Genomic DNA, 17068 nt, shown 5'->3' with positions numbered 1-17068 from the left:
TTAGTGGCTTATAACAAAAATCATTTATTCTCTTTCAGGGCTTCTGTTGGTTAGAAATTTGGGACGGTCTCCAGTGGACAGTCCTCACTTGGGTTCTCTAGAAGGTGCAGTTATATTTGGCTGAAGGCTTGATTTGGGCAGGAAGATCCACTTCCAAGGTGGCTCACTCACATGGCTGGCAAGTTGATGCCGGCTAAGCTGGGGGCCTCAGTTCTTCTTCACATGGGCCTCCTTACAGGGCACTTTTATTGTCCCTTTGTCACAGTATCTGGCTTCTTCCAAAGCAATCAGTCCCAGAGACCAAATGTTTCATATGACTTAGCCTTGGAAATCTTACACCAACACTTCCATCAAATTCTATTTGTTGATGTAGCTACAAAGTTCCACCCAAAGAGAAACAATGTAGCTCCTGCATCTTGAAAGAGGAAGGTCAGCATCATATTGTAAGAAAATCATGTGGGATAGGATATATATTAGCATGACCATCTTTGGAAAGTACAAACAGTCACATATACCATTAGGTGAAATCTAGATTATCAAACCTTTTAATTTAAAAACCTTTTGGTACATTCCAGTCACTTTCACATCCACCCCTTGCTGTTTTCCCTCTTGGTACTACCAATAACCTTGAAAGTTCTCCTAGAACTTAAAGTCTGGTAGGAGAGTGATTAAGAAAGCAAAAGAAACTGAATAAATCAACAAAAACCATTTTAACTAAGTACAACTCAGTCCTGCTACCATCAAGTGATAATTTAAAGACTAAAGCTCTAGTCTCTATAACACTCAAACACCCCCATGAGTATCTTGGAATCATGACGCCTTGTATGTTACAATAACCTCACGCTAGTGGACAACTGTCTATAAAATTCCAAACTTGCATACCATTTGGTTAAATGAAAAACCTTCTTACTTTTTATTTTTTTGCTTTTATCCGTTGAATTTATTTAACTTTCTTTTTTATTTGACTCACAATGTTGTGTTAATTACTGCAGTACAGCAAAGTGACTCAGTTATACATGTATATGTATATATACATTCTTCTTCATATTCTTTTCCATTATGGTTTATCACAGGATATTGAATATAGTTTCCTTTGCTATACAGTAGGACCTTGTTCTTTATCCATTCTATGTATACCAGTTTGCATCTGCTAACCCCAAACTCCCACTCCTCCCTTCTCCCACCCCCTCTCCCCCTTGGCAAACCACCAGTCTATTCTCTATGTCCCTGATTTTCTGTTTCATAGACAGGTTCATTTGTGTCATATTTTAGATTCCACGCATATCATATGGTATTTGTCTTTCTCTGTCTGACTTACTTTACTTAGTATGATAATCTGTTGTAGCACCCATGTTGCTGCAAATGGCATTATTTCATTCTTTTTTATGGCTGAGTAGTATTCCACTGTATATATGTACCACATCTTCTTTAACCATTCATCTGTTGATGGACATCTAGGCTTTTTCTATGTCTTGGGTATTGTGAATAGTGCTGCTATGAACATAGGGGTGCATGTATCTTTTTGAATTATAGTTTCGTCTGGATATATGCCCAGGAGTGGGATTGCTGGATCATATGGTAATTCTATTTTTAGTTTTCTGAGGAACCTCCATACTGTTTTCCATAGTGGCTGCACCAACTTACATTCCCACCAACCGTGCAGGAGGGTTCCCTTTTCTCCACACCCTCCCCAGCATTTGTTATTTGTAGACATTTTAATGATGGCCATTCTGACCAGCATGAGGTGGTAACCCACTGTAGTTTTGACTTGCATTTCTCTAATAATTAATGATGTTGAGCGTCTTTTCATGTGCCTATTGGCCATCTGTATGTCTTCTTTGAAGAAATGTCCCTTTAGGCCCATTTTTTGATTGGGTTGTTTGTTTTTTTGTTGTTGAGTTGTATGAGCTGTTTGTACATTTTGGAAAGTAAGCCCTTGTTGGTTGTGTCGTTTGCAAATATTTTCTCCCATTCTGTAGGTTGTCTTTTCCTTGTTTATGGTTTCCTTTGCTGTGTAGAAGCTTGTAAGTTTAAGTCCCATTTGTTTATTTTCACTTTGATTTCTATTGCTGTAGGAGACTGACCTAAGGAAACACTGGTTTGATTTATGTCAGAGAATGTTTTGCCTACATTCTCTTCTAAGACCTTACTTTCCACGGAAGTTTTTGATGTGGTGGAAATGGTATTGTATGTGCTACACTCTGAATTTTGTCCCCGCCCCTCCCCCAAATTCATATGTTGAAGCCCTAACACACAATATGACTGTATCTGGAGATACAGGCTTTAGGAGTTAATTAAGGTTATATGAGGTCATGAAGATGGGCCCTAATCTGATAGAACTGTGACCTGATAAGAAGAGGCTCTGCCTTGTGAGAACACTGTGAGAAGGCAGCCATCTGCCAGCCAGGAAGAGGCTCTCACCAGAACCCAATCATGCTGGCATCCTAATCTTGGACTTCCCAGCCACCAGAACTGTGAGAAATAAAGTTCTGTTGTTTCAGCCACTCAGCCTGTGGTATTTTGCTATGGCAGTTCAAGCAGACTAATAGAGTATATTACTTCAGAATCCTGCTCCAGATGGTTCTGAAATATATGGTAGACTTCCATCAATTTACTTTTCTCCTATCTCGCATTTATTGTAGCTCTATAATTATGTATTTTAAAAGCTAGATATAGTTATATGAATTTTTGAGAAATATTAATAAAACACTGCCTTCCTTTTTCATTCTTTGATTCTCCTAAATTCTAATAAATGTTTATTAAGACCCTCATAATATGCCAGGTACTTGTTAGATGCTTGAGAATTTAAGGGGGAGAACAGGAAGAAATGAAGTCTCAAAGACACCTACCTATGTGGCAGGCCCTACCCTAAATAGTGTACATGCTAGTAGAAAACTGATAAGAAAATCATTGATTACTGTACAGGAGGAATGTACCTGTACCTGTCTCCCTGACCAGTCTTTTGCCCCAGCACTTGGTACACAGCCTGGCACATAGTGGGCACTCAGGAAAGGTTTGTTGAAGTGTTGAAGGAATCCAAAAGAAGGAGTTACAGCTTGGGGAGGCTTCCAAGAGGAAGGCACATTGGGTAGGGCTGGCGCTGTTTCAAGTCAGTTTGGGGTTTGCTGTGGGATTTCATATAAATTACACTTCTAATTCTGTTTGTTGATATATGAAACTATATTCAGTTTGACAGAATGTGGTAAGTTTTATATCTACAGTAGATCCTGTGAAATGTGCAAAACCCATGTAGATTTGCTCAATATTAAGATATTTATCGTCAGGCTTCCCTGGTGGCACAGTGGTTGAGAATCTGCCTGCCAATGCAGGGTACACGGGTTCGAGCCCTGGTCTGGGAAGATCCCACACGCCGCGGAGCAACTGGGCCCATGAGCCACCACTACTGAGCCTGCACGTCTGGAGCCTGTGCTCTGCAACGAGAGGCCGTGATTGTGAGCGGCCCGCGCACCGCAATGAAGAGTGGCCCCCGCTCGCCGCAACTAGAGAAAGCCCTCGCACAGAAACTAAGACCCAACACAGCCAAAAATAAATAAATAAATAAATAAATAAATAAATAAATAAATAAATAAAATTTTTTTTTTTAAAAGATATTTACCATCAAAGATGTTTGCAGATCATTCATTTTGTTCTTGAATAATATAGAAAACTCTGCTGTGGTTATATCCTGGCCAGCAGAGGGCTACATAAATGCAGCCAATACTTCCTACTTCCTTTTACCAATTAAAGAGCTTGCAGAGAATATATCTCCCCACTGTAGTTGATGTTCCCTCCCCGGCTCAAGCCCCCAAAGGACAAGCCTGCAAGCCTTGCTGCCTGCTCTTTGGGAGATTTGCCTACCATGCCCCCACTGGGTATATAACTTTACTGACTGGTTTTTATTTACAGTAGCTCTCATATTTCACATGTTATACAGCATTCAGACAATTAGGAGGGCAATGAAATCTGTCATATAGAGGCCAACTATAGTAAATAAAACCTGATCTATGAAGGCTGGTAACTTGCTGAATAACCTCTCCTATTCTCCTCTGTGTCTGTTCACCACAGGATTATGTAAACTTGGGCCCCCTGGAAGTGAAGCTCATGACTGTGGAGAGCAAGAAAATGCCCATCCATTTCCAAGAGAAGGAGACTCCAGTCAAATTCTATGAAGATGTCAGGAGCCGGGAAAGCCACATCACATATAAAATGATGAAGTCTTTTCTCTAAGACTGAAATCTGCAAAGTAAAAACAACTTCTTATACATTTCCTTTGGGAACTGAGGTACATCAGTCACCCATTTTATTTACTCTTTGGTCCATTTTTAAAGCAGTTGTTATTTCTAAAGGTCATAATTACATTTAAAATCAAAGATCTGAGTATTCAGCTATTCATTTACTTGCGTGGCCTGAGTGACAAAAATGAAAGTACACTTTATATTTCCATATTCAAGTATACAGGAGCATGACAGTGGGCCAAGATGGTCTCTGAGGTTGCTTACCACTTAAAAATTTACTGATCAATCTAGGATGCCAATATGAAATAGTTCAATTAGGAATTTTCTGAGAAAATTTAGAGGTTTGCATAGCACTGACTACACATCTTTCCCTCTGAGGGTGCTGAATGATAGATAGCCAGTCCACAATTCAAGTCTACTCTTCTTTAACCTAACACTATAATGAAAATCAAACATTTTAGAAACAAATTTGAGGGTGGTAATTTCTTTTATAAAAATATCCCATCAATAGGGAGGTCCATCTCCCATCAGCTATATCAAGTCTAAACTGCTGAGTCTCTATTCAAGGTCATTATTCCTTCCCTCTTATTGGTACCACAAGCCAAGGACACTCTGACTGTGCCTGAATTTGGCATCAGCTTTCCATTTTAAAGCTAGTTCTACTTATAAAGCTTTTTACAAGAAACGCCTTTTTTTTTCTTTTTTTTTGAAACATCTTTTAAATATAAGGCCACAGATAGATTGAAAGTAAATACACCATGCAAACACTAACCAGAAGGAAGCTGGTGTGACCAAACTATTAGACAAAGTAGACTCTAAGGTAAGAAGTGTTAAGAAAATAAAGAGAAAATGAAGAAATATATGTCACAATAATAAGCAGATTAATTCATCAGGATGATATAACAATTCTAAATAATAATATAATCTCAAAATATATAAAACAAAATTTACCAAACTAAGAAGCAATATGGTAACCTTATGTATATTTTACCACAATAAAAAAGAAAGAAGGCAGAAACAAATTCACCATCAGACTTGAAGGTCTTACCACACCTCTCTCAATAACTGATTAAAAAAAAAAAAAAAACCCCAATCATTAAGGATATAAGATTAAAAAAAAAAAAAACCCCAATCATTAAGGATATAAAAAGTTAAACAACTGTAGATTACATATACTTTTCAAGTGTATATAAAATATTTACAAAAATAGACTATATCCTGGGCCATAAAGTAAGTGACAACAAATATTCAAAAAGTTGAAATGCATGGAACAGTTCTCTGACCACAGTAGAAAATAACTAAAAACAACAACAACAACAACAACAAAGCTGTAATTTTCAAGTAAGCAAGATACTTCGGAAAAGCCTATGTGTGAAAGGAGAAATCACAAGGAAAAAATACTCTGAATTATAATGAAAAATATGATATCAAAACTTGTGGGAACCAGCTAAAGTGATGTTTAAAGGGAAATGTATAACTTTTCATGTATTAAAAAGAAGAAAGTTTGAAAATCCAATCATCTAAGCTTTCATCTCAGGAATCTAAAATAAGCAGTAAAAATAAACCCAAAGAAAGTAGAAGAAAGGAAATAAAGAGCAGAAATTAATTAAATAGAAAGTTGACATATAAAAGAGAAAATCAACAAAGTCAAAAGCTGGTTCCTTGAAGGGTTAATTAAAATTGATAACCCATAGTAAGACTAATCAAAAAAGAGAGGAAATAAATGAAAAAGAGACATCACTACAGAATTACAGACATTATTAAAAGGATAAAAGGAAATTAAGCAGAAAAAAACTTTCCCCATAAATTTGACAATTTAGATGAAATGGAAACATTTCTTGAAAAATATTTCTACAAAACAGGAGGAAATAAAAATTCGGATTTAGGCCTAGATATGTTTTTAAAAATCCAATCTGCATTTAAAAGATTTAAGAAGCCAGCTGGCTTGCTTCACTGGGTGAATTTTTCCAAACATTTCAAAAAAGATACAATACCAAATATACACAAACTCTTTCAAAGAACAGAGAAAAAAGAAACACTTCCAAATTATTCTATGAAGTCAATATTATTCTAATACCAAAACCTGGCAACATCATTACAGGAAAAGAAAATTAAAGGCCAGTATTTCTCATGAAGATAGATGCAAAATCATTCACAAAATATTAGCTTATTGAATCTAGCAATATTATAATATATACTATTTCATGAATAAAGAATGCAAGGTTGTTTTAATATTCAGTAATCAGAGTTGAAACATGAATGAGATCAATGGATTATATCAATATCAATACGCTGGTTGTGACATTGTACTGTAAGTTTGGAAAAAATGCTTATTTTTAAGGAAACTGGAAAAAGAGTATATGTGATCTGTCTGTATTATTTTTGTACAACTGCATGTGACTCTAAAGTTATCTCAAAATAAAAAAATCAAGGGTAAAATGAACAGAACATAGGTGGTAACTCATATGACCATCTCACTAGATGCAGCATTTGATAAAATTTAATAGTGTGATAAAAATTCATAATATGATAAAGCTCTCAGCAAAGAAGGAATATCTTTTTTAAAAAAAAAAAAAAGCCCTGTAGCTAAAATTGTACTTAATAGTGAAATATTAAACATTTTCCCATTGAGGTCAGGAACAAGACATATATTCACCATCACACTTCTATTCAACAGTGTTGACTAGAACTGGAGTGTTCTAACCAGGCAAGAAAAAGGAATTAAAAGCATAGAGATTAGAAGAAAGAAGCAAATTGTCTTAGAGATGTCAAGGTTTTGTATGTAGATAATCCAAAGTAATCTACAAACTACTAGAATTTACAAGTGAATTTATCAAGGTCACAGAGTACAAGGTCAATAAAGATCCAATGTATTTCTTTATACTAGCAGCAAACAATTGGGAAAAATAAAATATAATAGAATCAATAATATCAAATATCAAGGAATTCATGCAATGAAATATAAGCAAAATTACTATGCTGAAGACTTCAAAACATTGTTGAGAGAAATTAAAGAAAACTTAAATAAATGGAATAAACAGAGAGATACACCATTATCATGAAGTGGAAGATTCAAAATAGTTAAGATGTCTGTTCTTCCCAACTTGATCTATAGATTCAGTGCAATCCAAATCAAAATTCCAGCTTTTTCTTGTAGACGTTAACAAGTTTTTTGTAACATTATTATAGAAATTTATAACTTAGGCAGAAGACCTAGGATAGCCAAAACAATCTTGAAGTAAAACAACAAATTGGAGACCTTAACACTACCAAACTGCAAGACTTAATATAACATTTCAGTAATTAAGACAGTGCACTACAGGCCCAAAGATGAAGAATCAGTCCGGTGGAACCGAATAAAGAGTCCAGAAACAAAGCCACACATTTACAGTCTCTTGACTTCTGCAAAGATGCCCTTATAATTCAGTGGGGGGCATGGTCTTTTTTAATAATAAATGATGCTGAAGCAATTGTATATCTGGGAAAAAATGAACATTGACTCTTACCTCATACCATACACAAAAATCAACTCAAAGTGAATCAGAGACCTAAATATGGAAGGTAGAACAATAAAGCTTTTAGTAGAAAATATAAGAATATTTTCATGCTCCCCTGTGCACATCCAATAGATCCTCAAAGCCTATGCCTGAAATTTTAAACTACAGCTGGTACATGGGTAAATGTGGATTTGGTAGTGTTCCACATGGCTCCATCAAGCCTACTGCTCCCTGTATCAACCACCTCCCTGGGAAAAATAAAAGTCATAAAAATAACCAATCATAAAAAGATTGATAAATTGCATTTCATTAAAATTAATATCTCTTTTCATTAAAAGACACCATTAAGAGAGTCAAAAGGCAAACCACAAATTGGGAGAATTTATTTACTATACATATACCTAACAAAAAAAATCGTATCCAAAATAAATAAAGAACTTGTACAAATCAGTAGAAAAAAAGACTTGAAGAGGCACTTCACAGAAGAATATATCCAAATGACTAGTAAGCCTAAAAAGGAGATCAACACTATTAGCGCTGAGGGAAAAGCAAATTAAAACCACGATATACTATACACCCACTAGAATGGCTAAAATATAACAGTTGAAAATAGTAAATATTGACAAGGATACAGAGTGATTTGAACTCCTCTTATAGTTGTTGATGGGAGTATTAATTGGCACAAACACTTTGAAATATGTTCGGCAGTAATTATTAAAGCTGAACATATATATGTATACATGTATACATATATGTGTATATGTATGTCATGCTCCAGCAATTTCACTCTTGGCTTAATATGGAACAGAAACAAGTGGTTATGTTTACCTGAAGACATGGATAAGAATGTTCCTAGCAGCTTTACTGAAAATAGGCCAAAACTTGAAACAGTGGTAGACTACCAGCAGTAGAATATGTAAGTAAACTGTGCTATATTCATGCAATGGAATACTATACAGTAATGAAAGAATAAACTATTTCCATATGCAGCAATGTAGATCAATCTTATAGACGTAATATTGAGTGAAGGCAGGCAGACACAAAAGAACACATACGGTATGATTCCATTTACACAATGCTCAAAAACAGGACGAGCGTGCTAATCTTGATGACAGAAGTCAGAAGAGTGATTACTTTTGTGGAAGGGAATGACGAGGATGGTACATGAAAGAGTTTTCTGGTAATTTTGATGAGTGGCAGTTAACATGGATGTGTTCACTTTGCAAACATTCATCAAGCAGGACACTTAAGATTGGGTACTTGACTGATATGTTTTATACTTCAGAAAGATGAAAAAAGAGCCCCCCCACACACACCCAGGGAATTCCCTAGCTGTCCAGTGATTAGGACTCCTGTGCTTCCACTGCAGGGGACACGGGTTTGATCCCTGGTTGGGGAAATAAGATCCTGTAAGACGCGTGGCACAGCCAAAAAAAAAAAAGTCCCCCCAAATAACCATATTCCAATCCACTCCATGAAGTGACAGTGTGAACGGCAGCAAGAGTGTTTCCTGACAGGAAGGCAGAATACTTTGTTAGGACAATCTTTCAAAGGTCAACAGAAACAGAAATGTCCTTGGAAAAGTTAGTAACAATATGGAGTGAACTGGCCAATTTTCTTTTCAAGAAAGAAAGGTAAACTTTTTATAGATAAGATCTTTATTTTTCTTGTGTAGGGGAAAAAAAACAATTTACTCACTTTCCACTAGGACAAACCAAAGAGCTCCCAGTAACCAACAAATATAGCCTATATGACAGCTCATTGGTTTCAGTAGGTCAGCAGAAACTGACTTTCACATTTGGAAAGTTCAGACCATGAGATTATTAAAACAAGCCAGGCATAACATGGTAGGATTCCAGCATTTATTTGTTAGGTGTGGCAGTTTCTCCTTCACAATGTGAAATTGAATCAGAAGAAAATATCAAATGATTAAAAGTCCTGTTTGCTGCCAAGATGTCAGAGTGGAAAAGGCACCCTTTGGAAAAAGGGAAGAATTTTCTTTTCTTCTGTTAATATTATTCCTTGCGTTTAGAATTTGCAGATAGCAGTATCTCTAAAACAAATATTCGGGATTTTCCTAACAACCTAGATTCTTTTTTTTTTGCGGTACGTGGGCCTCTCACTGTTGTGGCCTCTCCCGTTGCGGAGCACAGGCTCCGGACGTGCGGGCTCAGCAGACATGGCTCACGGGCCCAGCCGCTCCGCGGCATGTGGGATCTTCCCGGACCGGGGCACGAACCCGTGTCCCCTGCATCGGCAGGCGGACTCTCAACCACTGCACCACCAGGGAAGCCCAACAAACTAGATTCTTAATAGCTTAGGGTGGTAGCCCTGTTAGATGACTACATTTCAAGGAAATCTCAATAAAGTTGTACCACTGTGAACTTCTTATCAGTGTCACTTATCCAACAAAGCATTTATCAAATGAATCTTTGCACCCAGGCACTGCGTGTAGGACATGAGGGAGGCAACATTCCTCAAGATACTCACGGTCCAGCAAAAGTGCCTGATGGGTCAAGGAGCCTCTCAGCCTTGGTGTAACCTGCTTTCACTCTTGAACACTAACAGCAGAGAAGGAAGAAAGGAAAGTGGGAAATGGCAGAACAGGATATTCTAGGTGGTGCGGTGGTTGTGTTTAACTCAGAATACTTTATTTTTCACACCTTTAGTGATGATAGGTTTGGAAAAGAAATTTAAGATGAATTTTGGAGGATTTTATGTTGGTTTCAGTTCTCAGAAAAACCAAGCATGTGAGTTCTATATGTTGTCATTCAAGACTGGGGAAGAGGGGACAGGGTGTTGGCAGCTTTAGCATCAGGCTGGGAATGTGCTTACTGTGGCCCAGGAACGGGATAGGTTTGAAGAAATTAAGAAGGTGTAAAGAGACTGGGTAGCGTGTGGGGAACACTCTGGGATCAGGCTGGGTGCCTTGAATCTTGGGCAGTTACTTCACTTCTTTCAAGCCTATTCTCCTCAGTATTACATGGACCTAATTCCTGTATTGCAGGATTGTTTCAAGGATTACAGAGACTGTATGTAACCTGTACACAGTAGATATGTAATACATGGCAGTTGAAATGATAATTGACGTTTAACAGCAATCTCTGGGAGAAAGGCCTAAGACTTCTGCTTGTCTTTACAGCACATTCACTCAAAGGTGCACAGAGAGTGCCCGTGTCTGATCCATCACGTGCTGTGAGGTGCTGAAAAAGCTCTGATGGCAGCTGGGCCCTGCGTGCTTGTATCAAGGGGCTCACTCTGTCCTGGAGTTGTTACTGAACCAAATTTGGGTCCACTCACCTGTGTGCAGTAAAGGCAATCTACTGACACTAGGTTGCGGTGAAGAGAAGTGCAGCATTTATTGCAGGGCCAAGCAAGGAGTATGGGCCATTAATGCTCTAAAGACCCAAATTCCCTGATGGCTTTCAGGGAAAGGTTTGCAAAGAGAGGGTGAGGGAGAGGGTTGCAGGTGTGTGGACATTCAAGATCAGCTCGTGGACATTCTTCTGATTGGTTGGTGGTGAGGTAATTGGGAGTCAACATCATCAACCTTCTGGTTCCAACCAGTCTGGGGTCTATGTGCTTGGGGTCAAAATGCAGTTAACTTCCTCCACCTGGTGGGGATTTCAGTATCTGCAGAACAGTCAAGGACATGGCTCAGAATATTACCCACAGCCCCTGAAGAGGAACTAAAGGTCCTGGACTGTTTAATGGCTAAACTGTTATTATTTTGTCTTGCTTGTTTTCCCTTCTGCATTTTCTCACTTCTCTGATTAAATTTGCTCTTTGGGACCCTGGGAGGGCCTAGGAGGCTAAAGTTTTTCTACAAACAAGATGCAGGCGGAGAACATAGGAAGGGTCTGTCCTGGGAAGGCACCATAGGATCCTGCTCAATTACAATCTCCCCTTTTCTTTGATACTCCTCAATCTTCAGGGAGAACAACTGGAGAACAAGGAATATAGTTTTGGATAGAGAGGTTAGTCAGAAACTCAGCAGAGGAACTCACTTCTAGGGGGGAATTGGTTTCAGGGCGGCTGGAAAGAGGGCTCAGCCACCCACTGGTGTGAGGACTCTAAGAAGCCCTGCCCTGGATCTGCAGATCTACATCAGGTTGTAGGGACAAGTAGTAAACCCAGTTCCAAAATTCTTACGAGTGCAGTGGAGGAAGGGCACTCCGCACTGTGGGTCAGTGGTAAAATTTTATTTCTTTCTGAATCCTAGAGTCAGACACTGGAGTGATTCAGGGTCAGGGAGACCAAGGGGATTTTTGTGGCAATAAAGGGCTGTTTGTTAAAGGCCTGCTTGATCTTTGCTTGTTTTACTAGATCTCAACACAACAGTTCTCTGTATTTTTCTTGGAATAAAACTGGCTTTTGCACTAGACACAAGGAACTGTGCCCTCAAGCAGCGGAGGCTTTCTAAATATTAGTGACTTTAACTTGATTAAGTATTTCCATTTCCTACTCCTGTGACTTTGTGAGGCTCAAATTCCCAGAAAGCCTGCTTTTTTGACCATGACTCTTTAGGTTGGTTATGTTTTAGGTCATTCTGTTCTTATGATCTATGTAAGTGCTAAAAAACATCAAGATACTTTTAAAAGATTCTTCATATGGAAATATTTTCAGAGTTCCAGCCAGCAAAAGAGTTTGAAAGGACTGCAGATACAGATATCCTCAAAGATTCTTAGTAAAAGGTTTTGTCAGCATTTCCTTCCTCAAATCCTTTGCTCAACTCACTGACCTCTCGCCTTCTTGGGTTAGGGCCATCTTTCTGTATAGTCTCAGCTATAAAAATATGCTAGGCCTTGCAACATTTCCCTCCTCCTAAGAGGAATGAAAATTAACTCTGCTGGATTCCCTTCTGCCTGACTAACAGAGGCCAGCGAAGCATTTTTATCTTTAAAGCCCTCAGACACCAAATCAGAGGGATGGTGGGCTCTGGCCTCACTTGAGGTTCTGGTGCAAGTGTGCAATTAACTTCAGATCTTTGATGTTCTTTGACTGCTACATTTCATTTTGCAGGGGTCATTTTCTCCTAGCCTTTAAAAAGTGTCTTCTGTGGCTTTTGTGCTATTTATGTAAAAATGTCAACTTGGGATACAGCAGGGCCTAAAATCTAGTGAGAAGGTACACGTTTCCAACATGCTCGTAACATTTGCCGAACACTAACAGTTTGGATTTGCTTATTTTTCCTTCTAAAAGCTTTTAACATTTTTTGCATTTAATTCCTTTGAAATATTTAAATTCTAAAACTATAAACTATAATTCTTTCTTAGGATATCTCAGATCTCAAGTTACAATATGTGACATGGTAGGGTTTTGAAGTCATTGAGCAGAAAAGGTTCAAGAAATTAGCAATTCTTTTAATAAAAAATGTATGACTACGATAGCAGCTGCTAGTTTTCCTTCAAATCTATTCTCCCCGTTTCAATAATAATACATTCATTTAGTTGTTGAGTTGAGAATACGGTCACCCCAATTAAAGTCTCTGTTTCCCAGCTTCCCTTGCAGCCACGTGACAAAGTTCTGGCCAATGGAAGGTGAATAAAAGTTGTGCACAATTTCTGGGTCATCCCTTTCCCTCCCCTTCTCCCCTCTCCTTTCATCCTGCTGCTTGGAATGTAGTTCTGCTGCTCAGCCACAATGGACTGTGTGACAAGAGGAACACCTTAAGGCCCGTGGAACAGCAAGACAGACACCCAACACCTAAAAGTGGACACCTAACAACCCTGCAAAGCTGCCGTGCCCACTCAGACTTTCACGAGAGAAAATAAACTTCTGTCTTGTTTGAATCATTGTTAGTGTGAACTTTCTGTTACACACAGCCAAACCTAATCCTAAAACAGAGACTGACATGAATATTAATCTCACTGAAGTCAATGTTTTCAATAGTAAAATGTAGTCTCCAGGACACTAAATAAGTCTTTGCGGTATCTATTCTCTGTTATAAATTTTAAAAAGGGCTCAAACTACTTTAGAAAGTATTCTGCTTTATCTGAGGGCATCTAAAACTGCCGACCTAAGTATACTTAGATTTGTCGGGCTTGCTGTTTTCAAAACAGTGTTCTGTCACACCAAACTACAGTATTGCTGAAGCTGCCTCAGCACCCGGGACTCCTGCTTGAGGTCATGTGGAGTCAGGGGCTCGGGGTTCTGCTTTGGAAGCAGCTCACGGACCCTCCACCAGCATTGCGCTGACATCAACTATGCAAACAAAGCAGGTTGGATAAATCCAAAGACTGATATTTTCAAAGTTTCTTTAGTAATACTAATAATGGCAAACACTTAAATGCACTTATTAAATGCACTTTACTTACATTAACCTAGTTGATCCTTCTTATAATCCTATGAGGTAGGGTCTCTAATCATTCTCGTTTCACAGATAAAGAAACAGGCAGCGGGAAATTTAGTAACTTTCCCAAAGTCTCCCAGCTAGTAAGAGACAGTCAGGATTTGAACACAGGTGTTTTGTCTCCAGAATCTAGGCTCTTAACCACAAGCTATTCCACATTCCAGTAAGCATAGTAACTATGTATTGAACTTCTATCACGTGCCAGGCTGTTTTAAAATGCTTCCATTTATTAATTCATTGACTACATTGGCCCTATGAGGTAGGCACTATTATACCATTTTATAGATGAAACTGAGGCACAGGGAGCGTATGTAACTTGCCCAAACTAGGGTTTAAACCCATAGCAAGGCTGCAGAGTCCACACTGTTACAGCTATGCTGCATTTTCTCATCAAGCAGCGGGTGCTTTCCTCAATGATGGAAATGCTTTCAGAAGGGAAAGAGAATGCTCTTCAAAAAAGGAGCATTTTCTTCACATTGTCCTCCGTATACACCTGTATTCCAGGCTCTCCATTTGCCTTTCTTCCACCTCCCAGCCCATCTCACCTCCACTCCGGACCACTCAGCTTTCCCCTTCCTCCTGCTGATTTTTCAGCCTATCTCCTCTCTCTTTTTTAAAACTTCCTTAACTCCTTCTATCTAAGTAATTAATGCTGTTAGTACATTCTTTTTTTTCAGCTCTATTGAGATATAATTGACAAAATTTTCAGGTATTTACAGTGTATAACGTGATGATTTGATACACGTATACATTGTGAAAGTATTCCTGCCATAAAATTAATTAACACATCCATCACCTCACATTCTTACCTTTGGTGGGGGGCAGGGTGAGAACATATAAATTCTACTCTCTTAGTAAATTTCAATTACATAATATAGTGTTATCAACTATAGTTACCATGCTATTCATTAGATTCTCAGACCTTATTCTTTTTATAACTAAAACTTTGTACCCTTTTATTAACCTCTCCCTATTTCCCCCACCCTCCAGCCCCTGGAAACCAATTTTCTACTTTGTTTCTTTTTTTTTTTTTTTTAATTCCACATACAAGTGATAGCATACAGTAATTGTTTTGCTTTTTCTGGCTTATTTCACTTAGCATAATGCCCTACAGTTCCATCTATTTTGTCATAAATGACAGGATTTCCTTCTTCTTAAAGATGGAATATTTCATCGTGTGTGTATATTTATCACAATTTTTTTTATCAGTTCATCTGTTAACAGACACTTAGGTTGTTTCCATACCTTGGCTGTAGTGAATAATGCTGCAGTGAACATAAGAGTACAGTTGTCTCTGAGATAATGGTGCTGTTTCCTTTGGATGTACACCCAGAAGTAGGATTGCTGGATCATGTTCTATTTTTAACTTCTTGAGGAACTTCCATACTGTTTTCCATAGTGGCTATACTAGCTTACATTCCAATCAACAGTGCACTAGGGTTTCTTCTCTCCAAATCCTCACCAGTATTTGTCATCTCGTCTTGTTGATAACAGCCATCCTAACAGACTCACAGGTGTGAGGTGATATCTCATTGTGGTTTTGAGTTTCATTTCCCTGATGATTAGTGATGCTGAGTACATTTTCATGTACCTGTTGGCCATCTGTATTTCTTCTTTGGGAAAGTAATTATTCAGGCCTTCTGCCCATTTTTAAACTGTTTTTTTTTTTGATGTTGAGTTTATGAATTCTTTATATATTTTGGATATTAACCCCTTATCAGATGTATCATTTGCAAATATCTTCTCTTTTCATTAAGCTGCCTTTTCTTTTTGTTTTGTTTAGTTTCTTTTGCTGCACAAAAGCTTTTTAGTTGATGTAATCCCACTATTTTATTTTTGCTTTTGTTACCTTTGCTTTTGGTGTCAAATCCAAAAAATAATTGCTAAGACCAATGGTGAGGAGCTTACCCCGTTTTCTTCTAGAGTTTTTCCAGGCTCAGGTCTTACATTTAAGCCTTTAATTGAGTTGATTTTTGTATATGGTATAAGATAGGGGTCCACTTTTATTCTTTTGCATGTGGCAATCCAGTTTTCCTCACATCAAGTATTGAAGAGACTATCCTTTCCCCATTGTATATTTTCCGCTCCTATACTGAAAATTGACCATATATGCCGGGGTTTGTTTCTGGGCTCTATATTCTGTTCCACTGATCTATGTGTCTGTTTTTATGCTAATACCATACTGTTTTGATGACTATAGCTTTGTAATGTAGTTTGAAATCAGGAAGCATGATACCTCCAGCTTTGTTGCTCTTTCTCAAGATTGCTTTGACTATTCAGCGTCTTTTGTGATTCCATACAAATTTTAGGACTGTTTTTCCTATTTCTGTGAAAAATGCTATTGGATAGGGCTAGCTAGCATGGAATCTGTAGAGTGCTTTGGGTAGTGTGGACATTTTAATAATATTAATTCTTCTAATGCATGAGCACAGAATAGCTTTCCATTTATGTCTTCTTCAATTTCTTTCATCAGTGTCTTATAGTTTTCAGTGTATAGACCTTTGACCTCCTTGGTTAAATATATTCCTAAGTACAGTTGACCACTGGAAAACATTTATATGTACATTTTTTTCAGTCAATATATACTACAGTACTACATGATCCATAGTTGTTTAAATTTGATTAGCAATATTCCGTTGAAGTTTTACATCTATGTTCATCAGCCATATTGGCTTCTACTTTTCTTGCAGTGACCTTGCCCAGTTTTATTATCAGGATAAAGATGGCCTCAAAAAAAGAGTTTGGAAGTATTCTCTCCTCTTTTATTTTCTGGAAGAGTTTGAGAAGTGTTGGTATTGATTGGTTATATGTTTGATAGAATTCACCAGTGAAGCCACCTCATAAATAGCCAGTGCTGTGGGTCTCATAAATGCAAGACTTGTTGGTGTTTTGGGGGCCCATCCCTTATGTGGAAGTCTTGAAAGTTGAGGTGCTAAATGTGGGATCCAAACCCTTCACTCCTTAGGGAAAAGCTGGAATTGGAC

The 17068-nt window shown here is 37.9% G+C and overlaps 1 protein-coding gene across 1 annotated transcript in view; it reads left to right on the top strand.

The window, feature by feature from the left end:
* Positions 1–5007, top strand: part of CCDC83 (coiled-coil domain containing 83) — a 44734-nt gene extending 39727 nt beyond the window's left edge. Inside the window, exon 10 of the mRNA XM_028501022.2 lies at positions 4066–5007. Within this exon, the coding sequence (XP_028356823.1) occupies positions 4066–4227 (162 nt within the window). The 3' untranslated portion in view covers positions 4228–5007. The remainder of the gene's footprint in view (positions 1–4065) is intronic.
* The last annotated feature ends 12061 nt before the right edge of the window (positions 5008–17068 follow it).

This window comes from Physeter macrocephalus, chromosome 16, assembly GCF_002837175.3.
Source record: "Physeter macrocephalus isolate SW-GA chromosome 16, ASM283717v5, whole genome shotgun sequence".
Taxonomy (NCBI): Eukaryota; Metazoa; Chordata; class Mammalia; order Artiodactyla; family Physeteridae; genus Physeter; species Physeter macrocephalus.
Note: the sequence above shows the minus strand (reverse complement) of the source record. Positions and strands in the feature narration are given on the sequence as shown.